The sequence below is a fragment of the Zosterops lateralis genome, assembly GCF_965231275.1.
Source record: "Zosterops lateralis genome assembly, chromosome: 11".
Taxonomy (NCBI): domain Eukaryota; kingdom Metazoa; phylum Chordata; class Aves; order Passeriformes; family Zosteropidae; genus Zosterops; species Zosterops lateralis.
This window is the reverse complement of record NC_139771.1, coordinates 1,528,064-1,551,310: the sequence shown is the minus strand read 5'-3', so window position 1 is coordinate 1,551,310 and position 23,247 is coordinate 1,528,064. Positions and strand designations below refer to the sequence as shown.

Genomic DNA, 23,247 nt, shown 5'->3' with positions numbered 1-23,247 from the left:
AAGGATTCTTTCTTGAAGAAAAAGGTTTATCAGCTTCTTGTGATGTAGCAAAGGATGCAAAGGTAAAGAGGTTTTTACTTGTTTTTGTTGTGCTGAAGGGGGTTATGGTTTTGCACTACCTGTGTTTAACCTGCAAAACTGGTGGGCCACAGGACTTTATTGATCCAGGGGCAGCAGATTGGTGAGGGGTTGGTAGCATATGGGCCTGGGCCCTGACAATCTGGGAAAGATACTCTACCCCAGTAGGGAACTATAGTTCTATGGCCTACTCCTCTAAATGTTGCAGTGGCTGTGTCAAAAGGAAAGAGGTAGAAGAAAGGAGGTTTATACATTGTAGTCCTTCTGGGATGCTCTGTATCCACTACCAATAAAAAAAATCTTTTGGAACTTACTGGATGTTACTGTGTGTCTTTATCTGGGTTCCTCCTTTATCATGACCTCTTTATGAGCATGTAGTAAAATGTTCCTCAGTAATCAGTGAGCAACTTGCAGAAATGCATATGACAGCAACATAAAATACATTCCCTGTATTGCAGTAGAACTTCAAAATCTGGAGCTTGTTTTAAAAAAAGTTTGTATTTACAAAGCTGCTATTCAGCAGAGCATATGGCTGGTGGTTGTACAAGACTGAGGAAAGCAGGAAAATTCTATTGCTACAATGTAATAACACAGCTAATCATACACTGGTTAGCTAGAGGTGGGCTGTGGAATTCTGAAACCAGGTCTTAGGGCTCCTTGTGCCATTTTAACACATTTCTGCAGTATCAGGCTGATATAATCCATGGGTACCTACAATTACAACTCTATCTGGCATCATATGTGATAACAGACTTCTCTAAGGGACTCAGGACAGGGCACCCTCTGTCTGGGAGAGAAGGCTGAACTGCCAACCAAGAACACTAAACCTGATGTTCCTTTTAAGTAACTTTAGTGTATTTTAAATCTTCTGCACCCTATGTTTTTCAGCTATATAGATGTTATTTCATGGTTTTCTTCGCATTTTGTTATGGAAATGGAACAGGACTGGCAGAATAACATCTGAGAGAATTTTTATCTTGCAAAGAGAGCTGGGAGTGAAGTCAGTCAGCAGTGTCCTGGCCATAACAGCCAAGTGACTTTGACAGTCAGTGTGTAGATGATTCACAAACCTTGGTGCTTTTGAGTTCTGAAGTGCAGAGGTCAAAAATCAAGTCCCCCTGATTTTATATAAATCTAACACACGTTTTGATTGAATAGATTAAAACACTAGTTTCAATGGACTAAAACACTGGTTTCAATGCACAATTCTTTTTGCCATAGTGATTCACATCCACTCTTCTCTTTCAGTGGTCCCTCTGCATGAGCATATCCTACCCCATTTCTTGTAAACTGATCCTGAAACAAAAAGGAGAGGGTCATTATGCCTGAAACACTTACTTCCTGTTCTCTTGACAGAGGAGATAAAGTAAAACATGACCCTCTCCCAGAGATATCCACAGCACAGACAATACATAATGTAGCAGAGCAATGGGGCTTTGTCAGGACGTTAACCCTTTATGTTACCACCAAATGCTGTGGAACCTGACTGCAGAAGGAAAAGCTCCTCAGGCTAAAGCAGATCTCGCTATTTGTTTGTTTGTTCTTCCCCGCTGCAGGCTCTGTAACAGGTTTAAACGTATCTGCTGCAGGATGTTTTGGACTTACGTCCCCTTCAATCCCGTCAGGGAGGAAGTTCATTCACTTTCAAAAACTTTGTGATGAGTTTCATTGCCAGGGCTGAAAGCGTTCAAGCCGACTTACCTCTCCGCTTCCTCCCCCGTGCACAGCCGTGAGCTCCGGCGGGTCCGGGGTCGCCCGCGACCCCGCTCTGGGGGCTCTGAACCGCACCGGGACCGCGGCCGCTCCGCCCGGCCGGCCGAGCAGGAGGGAGATGGGTCTGTCCCGGTGCCCTCCGCAGGACAGGGCATCCACGGGCCGCGTCCCTCTCAGCCCAGGCCGCGGAGGCCGCTCGTCTGCGGGGGCTGCCCCGACCCTCGGCAGCCGCCGCCCAGCCCGGCAGGCGGAGCGCGGGGTGGGCCCGGGGAGCGCCGAGGGGAGAGAGAACTCCGCGGGAGGCAGGGCAGGAGCGGGCTCGGACTTCCCGGAATGCACCCTTTGGCCGATCTGCAGGACGTGCCAGAGCAACTTCGCACCGTTTCGAAAGCGCCCAGAGGGGCAGCGGCCGAAGTCCTCAGCCTCGCCCATCCCGCCGGAGGCCCCGGGCGGCTGCGCTGCCCCGCCGCTCCCGCACCCCGCCTGGACCGGGCTGCCGGCTCCGCCAGGGCCACCGGGACAGGGCTGCAGCTCCGCCACAGAACTCCGGGGCACGGGGCAGACCCAGCCCCGCGCTAAGGCGACCCCATCCCGCTCCTTCCCGGAGTGCTCCAACTTCTTCACCCCGCTCTTAGTGGGAAGGAAAAAACGTTTCCCCCACCCTCGGCTGCGAAAACGCTTCCCAGTGGGAGCACTGGGAGCTGCAGCCCGGCTGAGGATGAAACCCCAGGTGTCCCGCCTCCGTGCCCCTCTGTCCCCGGCACTGACGAGAGGTATTTCTGTATATGTGAGCGCTGGGCGCAGGGCAAGAAGGCAGCCCATGAAAGTTGAGTTGGAACTTGTAATTGAAGGCTTTAATTGCTCCTTACCTGTGCAATGCGTGTTTCCAGGAGAAAGCCTTGGTTTGGAAGTGACAGCAGCAAACGCACTGTCCCGCCGGCCTGTCTGTATTGACTGACCTGCTGCCTCAGCAGTGACGACTCTCAGGTTTGTGTTCAATCACAACTCTGAACACCGGGCAGACAGAAGAACTAATAATTTCACAATATAACTCATAAGTTACTTCTCTATTGGCTTTTCCTTTGAATATCATCAGTATATGCAAATGCAGTGAGTGTTCGTTGTAGACTAAACTGCATTAAAATGTGCTGGTGGGTGAGAGTATCTCATTAAATTCCCTGAGAAATGGCCAGGGATTGGTATTGTGTGAAGAGTCAGTGCCACTCCTGGAGGGTAAACCCAGGAGCCTTGTTTACCCTTTCAGAATGCTCACGGCAGAACAAAACTGATATTATGAAGACAAACCAAGATTATCAAGAAATTTTGTACTTTTTTCTGACATCATCTGAGGACAATGGTCTCTGCTGCAATATCGTTGATGTTGCTTGTAAATGCTGGGGTTTTTTCCAAGTCCTTCCTTAGCACTCTTCTCAGAATGTATTGAATAATTAACAATTTTCTAACTTAATTATTTGTTAATGTTTTTGTTCTTAATCAGGTAAGACGATAATGGACAGTGTCCAGGTGGTTGGTTATTCACACTCAAGCACCACACTCCAAACTTCTGAATAATTATTCATTAATGGAAAATAGTAATTGTTCCCTGTGGAACTATGAGCAAATGTGTACTTGATATAAGTGGTCTTTAATCTTTGCAGTGATTAAGAATGCTTGAAAGCAAACTGATGTGTGTTTGCAGTGTTGAAATAATTTCGTACACTTTCAATGCTGTTACTCAGTAAGCAAATAAAATGTTTGTAGAAAATATGCACTAGATACATGTAAGAGTGTAGAAGCTTCATGAAGTAACAGTCATTTCAGCAGTTAAGTAGGGGTAGATGTAGAGCACAAAACTTTAAGTGTGTTCATTGTTTGGAATGTGAAAAAATAGAGGTGTTTCCACTTCATTGTAAGGGCTCCTGCAGGTGTCCAGTATTTCATGGGTTTGTGGACTAGAAAATGGTGATGATATCTTATCCCTTTGTTACCAACTGAATCATACACATGGCATTTAAATAGAAATTTTGAGAATCCTGTGCAGGTGAATTTGCTATTTTTTAATGCATGGATACTAGAATATTTATCATTCTCAAGTCAGTATTCACTGCAAACTAAGCTGAAAGTAGTAATTGTTTTCTGTTGCAATATTTATCAGGTAAAATAAATGTTTTGATTATACAGATGTTTGAATGTTAAAATCCTGTTAAGATGCAGATGATTTTGGTCTTAGGTGACTTAGTCTATACTGGTCTTGGCAAATTTTCCCTTTCACCTTCCTTAAGTTTTATGCTTATTAGAGGAATGTTGCACTTCAGGAATTAGTTATTTTGTAGCTCTTACTCAAGGTAAAACTCTAAACAAAAAGGAAGAGAGGAGATGAAATGATGACTGATGAAACATCAGGTTGGAGGGGGAGGTACTTTCCAGTAACATAGGGGGAATTGGCAGGGACCAGACTCAGATATGCTTTGTTTCTTTCAAAGTAGGGAAGACAATTAAGTAATTTAAGTAATCAACAACTCCAATATTGATGATTAATCATTTTGCATTGCTTTTTAGCACACTTCCTATGTATGGACATTGGAAATTATAATTTCAATAATTCTGTGTGCATTTTCTCTAAATTCTGATAAAAACCACATAAATTAATCCACAAATACCACATATTGGTGTTATTATGATAACTAACAATAGCTTTTAGAGACTTGTTTCAAAGTGATTTTTTTCTCTTTTAGAGCTCCTCACAATCAATTCAGTTGGAGGATGTAAGTGCTTTCTTCTTACTGCTCTACTTGTGACTGTTATCTCATTGCTGTGGCAGCTTGTGCCATCTCAGACTGAGGTAAGAGTTCTCACCTTCTTGAGCTTTTGTATTCTGTTGAGTTTTGCTGCCAGCATCCCTTTAGATAAGGTCATATAGAAGAGGCTACCTTCTAGGTGTTATTGCAATAGGAATGCTCTCAAGTTTGTTCAGGAAGCTCCACCTTCAATATTTCAGTTCAAATCAGTCCTTTCCTTTTGAAGGCAGCTGCCTGACCAAGCCAGGTTTGGTTGGTGTTGCAGGGTGCTTGAGAAGTGCAGCCTCACTGCCCTCAGGTGGAATGAAACTGGAAGATGTGCTGCCTGTATAAAATTGCAGCTAGGTCTTTTGGGTGTTATTATATTGATTTTTGTAAACTAGGGGAAAAAGTGGATGAATACAATGGATAATGAAAAGCTAACAAGAGGTTTTCATGATAAGTACAGGACAAGAAAAAAATACTCCACTTCCAAATTCTTTGTCTTTCCACTGAATAAAATAATTTACTACATAAGTAAAATACAAACACTGACTGTAGTTTTAGTTCATTTCACTTTTACCCTAATGATCACTTATGTAACAACTTCATCTCCTGGTAACCTTAGAGTAGGAATCAGAATATTACATTGAACCCACAGCTGCACTCTTCAGCTGTTGCTTCTGCGTACATGTTTCTGGAATGAATCTTGGCTTAACAACTGTCACATAATATTTTAAGTTCCTACATTGTGCAATTTTAATATACATAACCTGTACAATATAAATATAGTCACTCTGGAAATGACAGTGAGACTCTGTATGCAGAATTCAATGCATACAATTCAAAAGATAATGGGGTAGCTGAAGGCCAGTGAATTCAGCAAGTTGCTTTTTAACAACGCTTCCAGAAAAATCTCAGTTAAAATTAGCATTAATAAAATACAAAAAAAATGTATTGGCAGAAGATCAATCTGTGTGCACTGGAACAAAAGGGCATTTGGGGAAGGGAATCTCCAGTGAAGTTCCTACAGGTTCCTCTGTAACCACCCCTATTACCACACGAACGCGGCTCGCTCCCGTAACATCCTGACACCAAAGCGCTGCCACTCCCGCTGGTAGATCCACAGCTCTTGAGTTGTGTCCAGACAGGCCAGAACTGCACCTCCTTTCCAGGCAATTAAACGTGGATCCATATCCTAAATTCAAAACACAGGTTGCACACAATCATTGCTCTCATTTTGCATAGCTCTCCAAAGTTGCATCCTATTTTTCCAACAGTATTCACCAGTTAGAATCTGGTGGGGTAGGAGAGGAGAAAAGTTTTTCAGTACTATCCAGGAAAAAACAGCAAGATAAAAATATTTAATTGATATGCAAGATGCTTTAAGAAGACATTTTTAAGATGCTTTCTAAGCACACCATTAAAATCTTGCCTTCAGTAATGGAGGCTCTGAAATAGATGGAAATATATTTACAAGTTTTGCCTGATTAATGCCAGACAAAAATTAATCTCAATGTCTGTTTTTCCATTATCCTGACAGCACTAAAAATAAAAAAATCACAATTTCTTGCTGAGGAAACAGGTTACTTTCATGGGCCAGTACTAACTGCTTCTTTAAGAATAAGGCCTTGAGCTAATAAACACTTCAGTGATCTGTACTAGTCACTCTTGCTATGCCTCTAACTTTCTGTCTCTAACCAGCCCGTGCTGTGTTATAGGCTGAAAGTTCCCTTAAATCTCAGATACTCAACTACTCTGGGATTTTGAAAGAATTTTTTTTCTTTTAATCTTTTAAAGATTTCAATCATAGTTTCCTAATGACTTAGCTATCAGTTAAGTTACCTTAGGTCTTGTGATGACCTCAACATTTTCAACAACTCTTCTGAAAGAAGGTGGCATTTTGTTGAGAATTCGGTGTTGAAGAAACTCCTGAGCTCTATGAAACATAAGGCCTCCTCCCACTACTAAGATGGAGCTGTACATCTTCTTTTTTGTATCATCAGATGCTGGAATGAATATATAGAAATAGATCTGGTTTTTAAAGTTAATATGGCTTGTATTACAACTAATTTATTGCAAGTCAAACTAGACAGAAACTGATGTTTACTTTTAAAATTCTTCTTCTATTCCTTGGACATGTAGCTTGAAAAACATCAACAAAAATGCAAGCATAAGAAACAGTGTAACTACTCTCCAGGTGATAAAGCCTAGAGACAGAACTTTCTTTGGTGAAATATAGGAGTTACATAAATCTACCCTGAGGTCTATTTTACAGACTTGTACAAATGTAATTCTTACCACAGCAGTCGATACTATGAAGTATGGCTTTGTCCAGGCCCAAGGCTTTGCCTTCAAACTGAGAAATAGCAGTTTTCCTGGACATGTGTGCAGTCAAAGGTTCCTCTGAGTCATTGCCAGGTATCATACAGTCACCCTGGGAAGACCCCAGTTCCACTTCTTGCGGGTAGATCCTCTCTGAAATGTCTGAGGATTGGCCTCTCAATTCTCCCTCAAATGCACCAGGCTTTGACATAGATTTTCTGTCAGCTGTAGCTTTTGAAGACTTAAAAATGAGAAAATAAGTTGAAATATGAAAAATGCAAAAAGGTCACAGCAGGTTACACAACAGTACAAAGACTCAACTAAGCACCATTGTACTTCCCATCACCATTCTGCCACAGCAAGGTTAAGCCCTGCACTATTACCTCATTTAATTTTCATTTTAATCTTCATAAAAGGGCTTATTTTGAACTCCGTCAGATTGATCAATCCCACAATATGAAGCCTTCTTAAACTTTAAAAATGCACACTTCTAATTAAAGAATTTTTTTGGCAGCTGTAACTACTTACTTTAAATGTATTCTTTAATTCTTCTGACCAAGGTAACAAACTCTGGTTTCTGAGATGAGCTAATGAGTCCTGATTTTATTCCCCAATTAAATGATAGTTAATGAAAAATAAAACCAGCAATCACACACCTGCTCCTGCTTACTTTGTGTGGCCAGCAGATAATGTTCATCATGAGGATCCTCAGGGTCACCTTGTGACCTGTGCTGCAAAATTGTCATTTTTTGTCCAACAATTCCAAAAGTTGCAGGATAAAACAGAGCCATGGGTGCCTGAAGAGAGATTTGGCATGGTTTGACTACAGTATTCCTTCTTTTGGCATTTACTACCGGTAAAGGAAAAGTCTTGTTCTATTTTTCTCACAATTCAAAATTAAACAGAAGTGGTATTTTCCAGGTAGTTTGTAAAATACTAAAGTTTTAAAATACAAAATTTTTCATAGTTTAAAAAAATCTCAACAAATACACAGGTTTCTTTACAGATTTAGCACTGTATAAGTATTCAAATAAGTATTCAAATGCAGTTTGCTACAAAATTAGAAAATTTAATGGTGAGCTGAAAAACTTGCAAAATTAACATTAATGCTTTGCACTTGAAGAATAAAGCTACTTAGAAACTCTTGTGTATCCACCAGTGCTGCATTAGGCGCACTCACCCATACAGGAATTTATTTTATCTACAAGCACAGTTTAATAACAATCCATAAATCACATGAGCTTAGTAGCACTGGACTGATACAAATTGAGGCTCTGAGTCTGAATGTCTGAATATATATTTGTAATTTAATTTAAAAATCACCTGTAATTTTTCATCCCCCAATCGGAACTGGTACAATAAAGCTGGAGAATCTGGATGCCGAATTTGGAACTCGTGATCTTGTAATCCAGAAATATCCTAAGGTCAGAAACAAGGAAAACAAACAAACAAAAGTATCTTTTTTATTTATCAAGCTGCATAATCTATTTAACTACAGAAAACAACAAAAAGTAACAAGACTCTCTTCTAACTGTGGATTTTATTTATCTGTTCTTGAGTTTTTTAGTCTTTTCAACATTGTTTGATGTACCAGACAGCTTTCTACATGCCTAAGCCTCTGCAATGAGCATTTTGCAGGCAGAAGAGACCTGCTGGCAGATCTTACACAACTGAAGTTGAAAACCAGCAAGTATGTAATTATCAGCTTCTTTCAGCAATAAGAACAAAGAAATTATCTTTCTAAGGGTTGGGATTCCTTTCAGCTAGAGGAAAGATTAACCAATTTACAAACATTTCAAGTCTAAAGCTTCTACAGCTTTTGCCAGTATTCTTTTGAGTGAAACAATTACAATCAACTTGGACTCACAAAGAGGCTCTCCAGAGTAACATTCTGTAAAGGAAAAAAATTACTTGGATAACACACGATTAGCCTCTTCTCACCTGATCTAGATGACAAAATGTCTCCTTTAGGTGCTGAAGCAGCAGGCAATCCAACTTATTAGTTAACTGGCAGTCTCTATATGGGAATCCTGCTCGTTGCATAAGCCAGTAAAAACACCTTGACACATCAGATCCTCCATATGCAAGGCACAGCCTAAAGCACAGAGAAGAAAAAGATCTTTTTATGTAGTTGCTGAAATACTGGCTGACTGCAGTGATAGGGAGAGGAATGCTAGAAAGATTTTAGACATGCTGGGATCATGACTTCCAGAGTTTTCAGAACACAGTACTAGTTCTGATCAGTTCTGCCTGTTTTCTTCTTTTAAAGATAATACTTTAAGGTTCATATTATAACAGCTGACTCTGTTAAATGCCTGAGTAAGAAAACCTCTATATTTATAGAAATTTTGTCTCCTTTTAAAAGTCAAATCTTTGGTAAGCATGATTATAATAATTCTGCACACTCTAAGGTACCTGGTGTTGCGATGGGAAACACCATCTTCCACACAGCAAACACTTGTCTTCTGATCTCCCACATCTACAATACATGCACTGCTTAAACCACTTCCAAAGGTAGCACAGACAGACTCCTGGTGTACAATAATTCCTAGCAATATGAGAAAAAAGTATATTAAATTAATGCTAAGCTTACAGTCATTTTGCTGACATTTAAAGGATATTTTAATGTCTTCTAAAGATGTATAAATAGCCTGACTCTGCACTGCAAGCGTGTATATTTAGTTAACATGGGGTGAGGGGTACTTAAGAGGTTTTTTTTTTGGTGGCTAAGGCTTTAAAAGACCTGAAAAAAGTTAAGTGCAGGGTTAAATGATCAATTTTCTACAAGATTAAATGTATTGTCTCCAAATTTTAATAATTTTTTTAATCTGGTAGTGCAGAGTCTTGGCTACCAAATGTACATGAAATGTTTTCCTTATTTTTTTTCTGGTTTTAACCAAATAGCATTACTATAAGCATTTCAGATAAGGTCTTTAAGTAGCTATAAAATAAGGTCCAATTTCACCCTCTGTTTTCTTTTCAATCCACCTTTACAGGGTACATTTGTATCATAACCCATATTTAAACCTGGGAACTACCAGAGGTTCCAGTCTGTCCTTCCAGACAATCATACATTTTAGAAATACTTAAGAAATCAGACTTGCTGCTTTTACCTCAGCTGAATGAGAAGCCCACAGCTGGGATGTATAACAGCAAACCAAGAAACTTGTTTCAATATCAGCCAACCCTTTTGCCCCTTTAAAAGAGACAGTTATGTGACTAGCAAAAGATGAGGGTGCTAGTCCCAGCTAACCTGGGACTGATGTTTAAAAATATGCCTTAAAATAAAAAAGAACAAATCTTTATGCAATTCATCATTAAGTACTTGCTTCATTATGGCTTTTACCTGAGAAGCCCATCTTCATTAGGATCATATTTACCAGTTCTTTCACGTGTTGTTTATTATAGATGTCTGGAATTAGTAAAATACATCTGTAGTACTGAAGACAAGAATAGTAAATTAAAGACAGCTCTCAAAGTTTGATATACAAATTATTAAAAAAACCCTAGAATTTTAGGAAAGGGGAAGTTTTTTAATACTTAAAAAAAGTGTTCAAAATAAGTGCCAAGAATCTGTAACCATTAAAATGTTTAAAAGTACATTAGTCATGAGACAAACACCTACTTTGCAAGGAAAAGTAACAATACAAATATTAGGCAACCCTTTCCTAGGTGCCTCCTTTACAGTCAAAAAAAAAAAACAACAACCCAAACAAAAACTAGGACTGTGAAATGTCCATCATGGGATTTCTAAACATCCTTGTTAGAAGTTCTATCAACAGCTTTTGTCTTAAAGACATGGACAAAATTCCAGATGAAGTCTTGGGAACTCTGCTCACCAGCAAAAAGAAGGTATTAAGAAAAGCACCAGCAAGAGGCTACCAATAACAGCAAGTTGCTCCTCTTTTACAATAACACTTAGAGACGTGGATACAGCCCACACCACATAAATGTGCTGTTCACAGCTCACCTTTAGGTCTTTCAGTGGTATTTCCAGGTATTTTTGTATTGCATGTGACCATATAACTTCTAGATCTGCCAGTACTGCAGTGAGGGAGCCACCAGGTCCTGCGTGGAGATTCAGCTGCCCTCTTCTAATGGGCCAGTGGATATTATAACAGTCTAATGGATTAACATACAGTGCCTGAAAACAAGAGATTACATTCTGGGCATTGCTTTTCCCCCCCAAAAAAATAGTAACAAAGTGAGTAACAACTGGGAAGAAAACTATTTCAGAAGCAGATACAAGAAGACACTGCAGACTGATGTAACAGCAATATAGCAGATTTCTTTGTAACATGACTTGATTATAAACCATTAAAATAAAAAGACAGCAGGTATATTGTTTAAGTTGTTTGAATGTTCTTACCCACAGACAATCTAGAGAACACAAAAGTATATTTTTCCATGACCTCATAGAAACTAAAATAATTTAAACACTTTGAAGCCCATAAATATCAAGTTACTCAGCAGCAATTTCATGTAGTGATACTTTTATCAGTTCCTTGCCTTTTCTCTGAATTATGCCATATGGGTAAAGTTCTCACCTACTCCCTGCAAAAACCTGATTCATGGCAGCAAGGGATCCAAGATACTTGTTAAGCAAATGGGGGAAACCCTCTTGTCTTGCTGAATGATAACCAACAGTAACTCCACAGTAAATTTTCTCAGTTCTGCTTGGTTAGCTTTATGCATTTTTCAGTACATACTAAGTTATAGCAGACGGCAACTGATAATGGCTGCATTAAAACACACAAAGCCTCATCCAGCAGGAAAATCAATCTTACCTCTTCTCCTACCAAAAATTCAGGATTATTTGATGTGTTTGTCCACTTGGCCCCAGAGCTGTGATCCAAAATAGCAGGCCTCATCTGTCTGTTGTATGACCTGGCCTGAAATGTAACCAAACCAAATCCTGTTGATAAATATTTTACTGGTCACTTTTTAGGCATGGAAGAAAAATAAAACACCCCTTTCAACCCTTAAGAAAACACTTATAATCTTAATCTTCCCATATTTTCAGAGTTAGGTAACACAACAGCACTTATCCATATTTAGTCTATAAAGGATATCTGTTCTTGTCCACTGAAGCACAGCATCACACCCAAGGGCTGTGGGAATGAACAATTTAATAAGACCTGAAGATTGAGTTACCTGATCAGGTGACACTGGTATGCGCCTTGCTCCATTTGACATCTTCTTGGACCATATTGCTTGGTCCACCATTTTAAGGCCATTTTGTCTCTGCTCGGTACTTTCAGGTTTCTAAGGAAAACCCCAAACATGTAATGTAAATACTCTCAAACCATGTCTGTACATTGGTAATACTGAAGCTATTAGGAAACAATGAAATCATTACTGTGGTTGACAAACTGTGGAAAGGACAGATGTTTGTACAATGCAAAATGGACTTAGGCTCATTTTTAAAGAAAGATTTTTTAATATTAGAGTTCCAGGCGCCCATTCAAGTCAACTTGAATCTTTTAGCTGCTTTTAGTGGCTGCTGGACTTCATCTCTAGTGGTGTGCTCAGGCCATTATCTACTTAACCACACATATATGAAGTAGGAGCAAAAATATTTTAAAAGATCTCAATTATTTAAAGGTGAGGTTTAATATTAGAGAGGTTAAATTTAATTTTTACAGATTCAGATTACAAATAAGATTACTACATATGTTTTTTTGACCAGGCTGGACTAAAATTATTTACTGTGTTATCAAGTCACAAATTAACTAGGAACCAACACATTCACATTCACACACATTCACACACATTCACAACACATTCACAAGAAGTCAGATTCTAGCCCTACAGTTGGCATTCCATCAGAAGAAATACTGAGGGTTGTACCACACCATAGCATAGGGAAAGCAACATGTACAAACCCTCAACTTATCAATTTTTTTAGATTTAGTTCACTGCAAACAAATCAAACGCAAACACAGCCTGGTGCAAGCCTGGAACAACACGAAGGATGAGAGGGACATACACACTGCACACACAACAAACCAAACCACCCCGGAGAGGAGGCGGGCCGTGGCGAGGCGGGGCTTACACTGAGGCCGTCCCTGAGGAGCCAGCTGTCCCTGTAGGCCGCCTGGCCCTGCTGCTTGTGCCGCCGCGCGATCACATGCGGGATGCCCGCGGGCAGCGTGTCCGTGGCCCGCCCGAGCCGCAGGGTGGTCGAGCCGGGGTGGATCACCACAATGAAGTTGCTCTGTATTTGCTGAAAGCAGCACAACGCGCACCGAGTCAGAGCGGGTCCCCACGACCACCCGGAGCCCTCCCGGCGTTTCCTCAGGCCCGTCCGCAGGCCTTTAAAAGGCCGAGCCCGGGCCAGGCCCGCCCCAGCGGGGAGGGAGCAGCGCCCGAGGCCGGCTCCGGGCCTCACCTCCTGCAGGGACTCGGGCACGGCGGCGGGGACGATGGGCCGCTTCACGCCGCGCTGCTCGCGCTCCCGGTCGCGCTCCTTGTCCTTGCCGTTCTCCGCCTCGCCTTTCTCCGCCTGGGTCATGCTCCGGCCGGGCGGAAGCCGCGTCTGGCGGCCCGAGCAGCGCCGAGCCCGGCCCGGCGCGAGGCGGAAGCGGGCGGGCCCTGGCCCGGCACCGCCCCCGAGCAGGTACTGGGGGCGGGCTCGGAGGGGGCTCGGCGGGCCCTGGCCCGGCACCGCCCCCGAGCAGGTACTGGGGGCGGGCTCGGAGGGGGCTCGGCGGGCCCTGGCCCGGCACCGCCCCCGAGCAGGTACTGGGGGCGGGCTCGGAGGGGGCTCGGCGGCTCCTGGGCGCTGCTCGGGGTAGCCCCGGTTGTAGAGGAGTGCAGGGCCCCTGCCCCGGAGCTGAGGAGCCCAGCAGCTGCCGCGGGTCTGGTGGAGCTCCGGCCAAACGCTGTCAGCTGTGTTGGTACTGCTGGTGGGACAGCACGAGGAGGGGATACGACCTTAAACAGATTAAATTGCTCCTCCATACAAGGGCTGTAGTACAGCTGGTGTACGTGGTATACCTGTAAAGGGATAACGATGAGCAGCCTCCCTGCTTGTGGGCAGCGCCTTCCTTCATAAACTGCGCAGATAAGATGCTTGACTGGAGCTGGCGGAGATGTGGGTTTTAAAGGCTGAAAGCTGCTGTTCCACAGCCAAGTCTGCATTCCGGGCAGGTAGGCCGGTGTGTAGCCGCAGTCCGAGATGCTCGTGGAGCTCAGGGTGGGGGCAGGAGCCCCGGTGAGAGCCATGAACTGCCGGCCCTTGGCACGGCAGAGGCCCCGCGGAATTGCGGCACAGCTGGGAAGAGAACCAGACACGGCAGCAGCCCGTGACCCCCAGGCTTTAACATGCTTATACCGAGGAGATGAAAGCCCAGGGGTTCCTTTGTTCGGGGTCCCTCCTCGGAGGCACCATTTGTTGTTATTTATTTATTGCACCAAGATTAAATTATTTTAAGGATCTAGACGACTAAGACACTGCTTTGGGAAACCTGGTCCGACTGTGAATAGGGAGTCAAGCAAGGGCAAGTTCTGATCTCAGCTTACAGGTGTGGATGTAAGTGCCAGAGAGGTGCCTGGATGGTCAGAAAGGAACATTTCCTTAACGGGAAACTACTAAGGAGGCTTGAGTAAAATATTTGCATCTGGATTCTTGTCAGCTAATTTTTTCTCAAAGAGATGCAGCCCTCTTTAAGCAAAAAACCTCCTAAAAACCCACAAGCCCCAAATGAAATCCAAGAACAGTGAGAAACTCCCATCCTGCAAAGGGAGATATTAGGAAAAAAGTTACTATTTGAATCAAAATAACTATTCTGGGATAGCAGTCAGTATTTGAGTTCACCTCTTTTCTTCTTCATGTAATAAAAACAACACTTAATTTTATTGTAAAAAACTCCCAAAAATTGTACAGTAAATTTGTTTATACATTTCAGTAAGTTTATAGTGAAGAACGAAGCTGTGTCAAGAGGTGTTTCTGTTATAAAACCCATTATGGGCCTTAGTGAAGCAAGGGTTGTAAAACAAAGTAATTTGTTAACTGCATTTTTGAAGTGCTTTTAGAGTATCATTAATATGATGAAAATACAGCAAAGTACAGAGTGTTTGTCCTGAGAGAGTGAATACAAAACCTCTTAGGAAGTGCTGCTTTGAGTCTTGATGGACCATCTGTATCAACTATAAATATGTATTTTTCCTCTGAATAGCAGAAGGCTTATTGTACTTCAGATTTTTTCAATTTCTAAAAATGATGAGAAAATCAGCCTTGTGACAAGCCAAATATAATTTACTTATTACTTTGCAACTACAGTAAAATGTTCAGAAACTATACAAAGACTTTAGACAGTAAACATGTATTTAATGAAACTGTGGTTCAGTTACACTGGATCCTTGAAGGAGTTCCCAGTACAACTTCATTAATCTGCTTCTATCACAGAACAGTTTCCAGTCAGGCATACACATCCCCATTTGGTCCACCACTAAACTCTTCTTCTTGTCATCTGGCAGATGTGTATGCTTGTGCCTGCCTCTTCAGCAGGCATTTACCTAAAAGATAAGTAATAACTGTACATTTAAAGAGGCCTTTTTTGTGAGATAAAATTAAGTAAAAATTTTGAAATAATATTGTTTTTCATTTAGCTAAATGTGACATGCTAAAGACTTGCTAACTTTATTTCTGAGCAGGATACACAGTACTGTGATTACCCAAAAGCCATCTCCAGAGTCTTTGCTGTCATTGTGTCTACTCAACAACAAAACCCCACCACAATGTCCCAGGGCTTTTCTCTCACTTGGAAGAAGCTCATCCTTGTTCTAGTGAACTGAAATACTACTGTATGTGTTTCCTGGTACATGAACTTTTTCCTACAAGGTTTACAGGTATTAACCACCTGCTTGGGGATATTTTTTTCCTTGTAACTTTTATTATAGTGATGATGGGAATGACTGATGAAAAACAAGGATTGTTTACTTAAGTCTTAAAGTAAATTAAACCATACTGTAAATACACTCAGTGTCAACTATAACTCCCAGCAGCCAAACTAATTATTAAACAGATTTAAATGATCAGGCAGCTGTAAGAAACTTAAAACCTCTTTTATCTCTATTTTTAAGCAATTCTGATTTTGACACTTTACTGGAATTCAAGAGGGGTATGGCTGTATCATTGTACCAGGGGAAATAAACCCATTTTACTGTCTTGTAACAACTTTATTTTTTTCTTCCTTTTCTGTTGAGAAATATAAACTTTAACCAAAACCCCTCCCATGTCATACTAGAAATGCAAAAAAAGCTTCATTTTCTAACAATCTGATCCTTAAATTAGCAGCCAAAAAAGATGAGAAGCTATAAATAACGTATCAGCTGTGCTCAAAAATTTTTGCCACAAAAAAAAATTTTGTGTCTATCAACTTCTGTGCAATTAAAAGTAAAATCCTACCATTCCTAAACCAAAATCCTTTTTAACATCCCTGCCTTTTCCACCTCTACTGGAAGTATCTTTAATTCTTTGACAATTGAATAATTTTGATTATTCCTGTTTTGGTAACTTCTGCAGCAGGAGGACAAAACACTCCATTCTACCTTTACCCTGTATTAACACTGCTATTTAAAAAACACCCCAAACCCTTCAAAGCAAGATTTGGAATTACCTTCCTCATCCACCTCCAGCCATTGGTGGTGGACTGGGACCTCCACCCAAGTGATTTATTCGGCCCATCCTACGGCGAGGAGGGGCTGGAGGCCTGAAAAGAAAGGAATTTCACTGTCATTAAACTTTTCAGCTACATATACAATATCACTGCCTCTAAATGTCAGTAGTGAGAAAGCCTGAACATCTGAAAAAGCCGAGGTTTCACCTGAAAAGCTGTAAGAAAACCCCAACCCCACTTTCATGAAAATCCTGTTTTATTACTGCTTTGATGTGAGAAGGCCACAGATCACTGATGCTTTTACACAGTCCTACAAAACACTTAGGCTGTAGTGTTCATAGAAATTACACCCCTGTAACAGTGTTCTGCTTCATCTGTAGGTAATGGAGTACAAGAAATGACTGCACTAATGCAAGTCAAATGCTGAGTATAAACATGTCTAAGAAAAGAAGAATTTTAGCCAAGATATATCTTGGTTATATATATATATATCCTGGGCAGGCTTCAAAATTATTTTCAGAGTGTTATAGTTTGTACTGCTATTGCAGCTGTCCAAAGCTGTGTATTGTCACCAACAATAGTGTAGATAACCATTTTAGCCTTCTGGCACAACCCAATTAAATGTAAATCACAACTGAAATCTACTCAGATTCATGTCACTTCACCAAGATAGAGGAAAAATGGTGTGAATATGAAAAAAAATACCCTCTTCTGTCATGGTATCCTGAATAGGAGGAAGATGTGTAGCCTCTTCTTCTCAAATCTGGTTGAATAATGCTCTGGAAACTGAAAAATTAAAACAAGGGTTAGGTGAATTGACAGCTACAGGTGTTTTTTGATTTTTTTGATGGGAAGATAAGAAATGGCCTGAAAAACAGTAAGTAGTGTTCAGGAATAAAGTGTTTCTTCTCATGATAACTCTTGTTTAAATCTTGGTAATTTGTCTCTTACATATGAAACTAAAACCTGAAATCATTCCAAATCACACTGAAGCCTGAACTATAAAATCTAGTTTTCTTGTTAATATGCAAAAAAATGCATTAAGTATGAACTCGTAACTGAAATCACTGAGAACTGTTGAACACATCACATGAACTTTCTGTGTGATAACTGGCTTTGATCTGGGGCCACAAGTTTACTGCTGTGTGATTACTTTTACATAGTCAGAACCTATTGTCACCAGCAGAAATTCTCCAAAGAGCCTAATTATTTGATCAGCTAGTAGATGCTTTTAAACAAAACTATATATTTTCTTTTTGCAGCATCAAAATAGATGAAATGTAAGAAACCCATTTGAACTGCCAGAAAGTTAGTGTCACTTTTCATACACTTTTTTCTTAAGTATACTGTGCTTAATAAACAAAACCACGTAGTTGTAGTAAAACATTTATACATATGGAATGCCAGAGAGTAAACATAACATTTTTATTGTTGTGTAACTTCCACCTACGTCAAATCTAAAATGAAGCTCACCAAAAGAATTAAATTCTACTTACAATAGAACCACAAAATCTGCTATCGACCAGAAGAAATCTGTTATAGATGAAAAACTCCAGGGAGCCCGACTCTGGTTATCCAAAACTTGTCCTGTAACATATCCAGATATAAAACACCCAGTGACGTTCAGTGTGTGACACTCTAGGGTACATTACACAAAACCAGATCTGCTCAGTCCAGAGTTTGCAGCTGGGACGGTGAAACTGCACTTCATGGCAGCGAGTTTCGTTTTCCGCAGGTTATTTCTGCCCGAGTACTTGAACTAAAGGGGCCACAGGGGTTCTACGTCTAAGAAACTTACAGAAAATACCAGCGCAGCGTCTGATTCCCCCTAAGCGGCTCAAGTGCTGCACTGTGTCGCTCCTGGTGTCTCCAGCACGCACTTGGACCCGTCAAAGTCCCTAAATCCGCTTTAGAAGCAGACACGGCTCGGCGGCAGGGCAGAGAGGGGTGACGCGACACTGGCAGCGGGGCGGACCCCGCCGGGCTGTCCCAGCAGCTGTGCGGCCGCGCTCTGCGCAGGACGGCCCCGGTGCCCCCCGGTGGGTGCCCAGCCCCCGGCCCGGTCCCTCCCCGCTGGGGATACACACCGTGCCCGCCCCGGCCCCGGGCCCCGTTCCCGGCCGCTCACCGTTGGAGATGTACACCATGGCTGCCCGCCGGCCCGGCCCGGCCCCTGCGCCTGCGCGCCCGCCGCGCGCATGGGTGGTGCGCTGGTGACGGCGCCGCCCGCGGAGGGGAGAGCGCGGGGCCGAGGCGGCGGTGGGCGGTGCTTGGCTCCTGGTTCCCTCCCCACAGGGAAAGGCCGTGCGGGCCCGGGATTAACGGGGTTCCGCTCGGGGCCGCCTGTCATCGAGGGGGCCTTGCCAGCAGCCCCGTTACTAACGAGTTTTCTTTCGGCTCCCGGGGTAACGAGGAGTCCCCCTGAGCCGCCGCTGTTATAAACGAGGCTCCCCTCAGTACCCCGTTAACGCCCCGGTACCGGGCCGGCCTGAGGCGGGCGGTGCTCAGCGGGGCGGCTCCTCCCTCCGAGGGGGAGGATCTGCCTCACCCGAAAATGGGTTTATTTTAGTGGTTTCGGTGCTGTCGGAGCTTCTCTGACGCGTTTAGCGATAGTAACGGGAGATGAAATAGTCTGTCAGGGTTTCATAAAAACTAAGTGTTCCTAGTCGCCTTCTGCATATGACTATGTGACATATATAATATATGACCAAGTGCAGAAATGATTTAACACTTCTCTTCAAAGACAACTTCTGTTCCCTGTGTTTAATGACAAGTATGCAGCTGCATATATTCACATTATGTTTGTGGGAATGTTCAGCCCTGAGTCGGGCATTTGTTTTAATTTACTTTATTTTTGTAAAAGCCTTGCCCTGCAAATAGTGGCTAGCATTCTATTTCTAGGATAAAACATTGTAAAATTGTGGGTAGCTATACATGGCTTTATTAGCAAATTTCATATAATACCTTCTCTCTCTTAGTTTTTAAGCTAACCTAATAGGAGGGACGTTTAATTCTGACGTGAAACAGCAATAAAAAGTTTATGTAAAAACACTTTAATACTTCCTTTGCAACAGCTGTATTTTCCTAATGATGATCAGGTAAAGTTCTTTGCTAAGAGGGGCATAACAGAAGAGTGTTTTCTGAAGTTGAAATTGTAATACAGAGTCTCTGACAGTACAGCTGTCCCCCAGTAAAGGAATTGTTTGCAACATACAGGTGTTTATAAATGTTCAGTGTTTATAAATAAACTCTTGCAAACAACTGAAAGCCATTGGGAAAGAAAAGTGTCTGTAACAAGGTGTTGAAAATAAATGTTTATCATTATTGTAAGAGCTGGATAATCTGCATCTCAATAAATGCTGCTATATTAAAGAATTTAGAAAATAGTGCTGCACGGTGCAAAATGCCTTTCCTGTTCTTAGAGAGTGCATAATCTAAGTTCTTCCATACTTCCCAGGAATTTTCTGCAGTGTCAGGCTTTGCTGTTTTCTTACAAGTGCTTATATCTGGTTTTAAAGCACTAACATATACATTGTTTATTAATTTATTTCCACATTTAACTTTTAGATGTGCAAATGTGACATTTATAGGGTAGGGTTAAAAATCAATGATGGCATTGCATTATCAACCTGATTATCTCTTGGCCTGTCCTCAGGTCAGGAGCTGAGTGGAGAGGAGGAATGGGAAGAGCTGTCCCTGTGCTGCTGCAGTTTGTGGAGAAGTTCAGTGAGTAGGTGTGATATAAGCTGTGCTGGAGCCTCATTCCTGGGAATGGCTGGCCCTGGTGTCCCACTCAACGGCACCTTGGCTTCCACCTTTGGGGTGGCAGGTTCAGAGGATCAAGGGGCTGTGCACCTGTGCTTAATGAGCAGTAAGAGATTTTTAGAGTCAGCAGCAGAAATGCAAACCAGCTGGGTATCCTTGTGAAGGTGGGTGCTATGAGCAGAAGTATGTAAGAGCTATAAATTACCAGCAGTGCTGGTTGGAAGCTGAGATTATTTGACAATTGACCAAGGAAATATTTGTGCAATGCCATAAAGAGTAACGTGGGCTAAATATTAGGATGAGCAGTTGAAAAATACCAACATTTTTACATTTACTTTTTTAAATGCTTTCTGAACTCTCAGTGGGATACCTTCTGTTTTGAGACGATTTGGGTTTGTTTTTTTTTTTGTGCTGTTCCAGGTGTAGATTTGTGTATTTTGATTCCTTGTGAACTGCATTTCATACCAATACCTAACTATTAATGTCTGAGCAACGTATTACTGTGCTTTAGCAATGTTTTCTATTTTTTCATGAAAAGCAACAAAACTGTGGGTCAGCTATTTTGATAGCATTTTCTGCACTGAGGGCTGATTTTTTAGTTGTGGTGCAAGAGAACCTCAAAATGCTGTGCATGGAGAAGTGGAGGTACAGCATGAACAGTGTTTACACTGGAACATTTAATTTACGTGCAACTGTAGACTTTTTAAGACAAAATAATTCTGAATTGGAACCTCAACAAGGGAAACTTGGCCTTGGCCTGAAGAGGAGTTGCAATATACTGATGACATTTAATAGCAGAAATATAAAAGGCACTTTTTTTTTCTTTCTGGCCTGCAGTTATTTCACACAGTGCTTATCATGTTGCACCGGCACACAATTAAAATGGAAGCATTCAAAACTTAATTTGGACTTGAATTATTCATAAAAGAGCTGATTGTTATGTTGTATTTGTTTTATGCACACAAAATCAATACTGTATGTCTTACAATGAGAAGATCTTCTAAATTCTACATTACAAATGTAGAATGCTTATTGCAACGTAAACATAACTGGATATTTCACAGGATTCTATTTTTTACCTGTTTTTATAAGAAAAATGTAAATAATTTGCTGTTTATGGAGGAGCTGATACTTCTTGGGACTAAATTGTGTTGATTTAATAGCAGAATTTTACATAGAATTTACCTGTTCAGGTAGCTTCAACTTTTGAATAATTGATTTAAGACCTAATTTTTTTATTCTTTGGTGCTCCAGAGAGAGATATCTTTAACTGAGAGCCCATAATACACTAATATATCTTGTGCAGATTTCAACTGGAAGATACATTTTGCAGAATCAGCAACGCTGATCCTGGCATAAAATCAGGTCAAGTGCATAAGTACATAATGCTGTGAATGTGTTTTTTCCCCTGGCTGGGACAGAGACTGGATATTCTGGTAGCAGAATTTGTCTGCAAATTGTTTGTTTATACAATTTCTTGAGCTCTGAATAACAAACATGAAGAAGCTTTAGTTCAAAATTACTACAGTTAAGAGTTTGAAAGCACATACATGCTGGAGGAATGCCAAAGGACTGCCTTGTGCTTTTATATTTCTTTAGATAACAGCATATCCTCATATACAGAAAACCATAACTGTCTGTATGTGTTACATATTCTTGTTAACAACAAAGACTTTAGCCTTCACTTGAATGAAATTGGTGGTCGTACAATTTAAAGTTGTAGGAGAGTCTAGAAGGAAACTTCCCCACTCTAGGCAGAGTGAGTAGTGCTGCATTTAACGTTCGGGCAGAGAAAGAGCAAGTTCAGTACCTGGTGGAAATAGCTGAGTGACGAAACCTCCGGGTTTTGGGAATGAGGATACTTGGAATGTCAGTGGGGTGACAGAGCATGTGTGAAAGGTCGTGACCTGCCTTGTTTAACCGCGCTGCAAACGTTCCGTGCCTTTGGCAGAGCACGCTTGGATCCTCCTTTGTACAAAAATCCTGACTCCTCTGTCATTCGACACTTTGTAATGCATAAACGGCAACTTCTTCCTAGGGTGAGGACTGCTGTCTGCTACACAGATTTAGGACTTTGTTAGAAGTTTCATATAGGCAGAGTTTAGGGTAACGTGGGAGAAATGCTTGTATGTTTACATATCATTATTTTATTGATGGGAACGATTGACAGTTTTTTGATTTGGGCTTGTTGGTTTTTTTCTTCCTTTCTCTCTCTACCCCTTCATACTTCCCCCAGTTAGTGGAATAGCAGACTTCCCATTTTGTTATTGGAACAACTGGCTTTATTTTATTTTTTTTTAATGGAAAAAAAAGGTGAACATAAATGACTGTAATAATGACCTTTTGAACTACAGCAAGTAGGAAAAATAATGATCATTACATGGGTCAACTGGAACTAAAAATCAAGTCCTCAAACCTATGTGATAAGTTAATGGCAAGGCCTGAAATAAAACTGCCGTGCTTATTCTCCTGCTTATGTGATATCTGAGGATATACTTCCATCTGTCAGGTAGAGGAAGCAAAAGCAGTCTCAGACTCTGTCAGTGTTTTTGTTTAAGGCAAATATCCTTTGTCTCGTTATACTTTCTGCTAATGCTTGACAATTTGATGTGTCGTGTATCTGATGAGTCAGGATTGTGAATGTGTGCACACACAAACTGCCTACTTTGGCATGTTTTCCTTCTTTATTTTCTGAATTCTTTAAAAATATTTGACTTTCTATTTAACTAAAAGTAAAATTTAATACAATGAAATTTGAAGAACAAGCATTCATAGTATTGATTATCCTTTTCCACTACTCTTCCTATATTTTAAAATCGTCTTCATAAAGGTAGCTTGTAAGCACACCTACAGATTTCACATAGTTATTGCCACCTCTTAGATATTACTTTGGTAACAGCAATGATGTAATTATGCTGTTGTGGTGCCTTTAGAAAGTAAAAGGAATGATTAACCAGGGAAATATA

General features: G+C 41.3%; 2 protein-coding genes and 1 long non-coding RNA gene across 4 annotated transcripts; 1 reads left to right on the top strand and 2 right to left on the bottom strand.

Annotated features, from left to right (window-relative positions):
* The first annotated feature begins 2,294 nt into the window (after nt 1–2,294).
* Nucleotides 2,295–11,039, top strand: LOC310913587. Of its 2 annotated transcripts, none has more exons than XR_014590847.1 (5): nt 2,295–2,564; nt 2,682–2,778; nt 4,527–4,633; nt 8,461–8,583; nt 10,927–11,039. It is a non-coding gene; the product is annotated as an uncharacterized lncRNA (long non-coding RNA). The 2 variants fall into 2 exon arrangements; XR_014590848.1 differs by having other exon boundaries at nt 8,453–8,583.
* Nucleotides 3,828–13,436, bottom strand: ACTR8 (actin related protein 8). The gene is made up of 13 exons (XM_083869111.1): nt 13,285–13,436; nt 12,949–13,119; nt 12,048–12,158; nt 11,681–11,785; nt 10,864–11,037; nt 10,240–10,333; nt 9,309–9,441; nt 8,835–8,988; nt 8,217–8,312; nt 7,550–7,690; nt 6,870–7,134; nt 6,414–6,577; nt 3,828–5,766 (listed from the first exon to the last, which is right to left on the bottom strand). Exons 1-13 carry the CDS (start codon nt 13,405–13,407, stop codon nt 5,623–5,625), a joined length of 1,875 nt encoding a protein of 624 aa, XP_083725237.1. The 5' UTR covers nt 13,408–13,436; the 3' UTR covers nt 3,828–5,622.
* A 1,695-nt stretch (nt 13,437–15,131) lies between these two features.
* SELENOK (selenoprotein K) lies at nt 15,132–18,723 on the bottom strand. The gene is made up of 5 exons (XM_083869105.1): nt 18,645–18,723; nt 18,013–18,103; nt 17,222–17,302; nt 16,517–16,609; nt 15,132–15,413 (listed from the first exon to the last, which is right to left on the bottom strand). Exons 1-4 carry the CDS (start codon nt 18,661–18,663, stop codon nt 16,522–16,524), a joined length of 279 nt encoding a protein of 92 aa, XP_083725231.1. The 5' UTR covers nt 18,664–18,723; the 3' UTR covers nt 15,132–15,413; nt 16,517–16,521.
* Nucleotides 18,724–23,247: the final 4,524 nt, after the last annotated feature.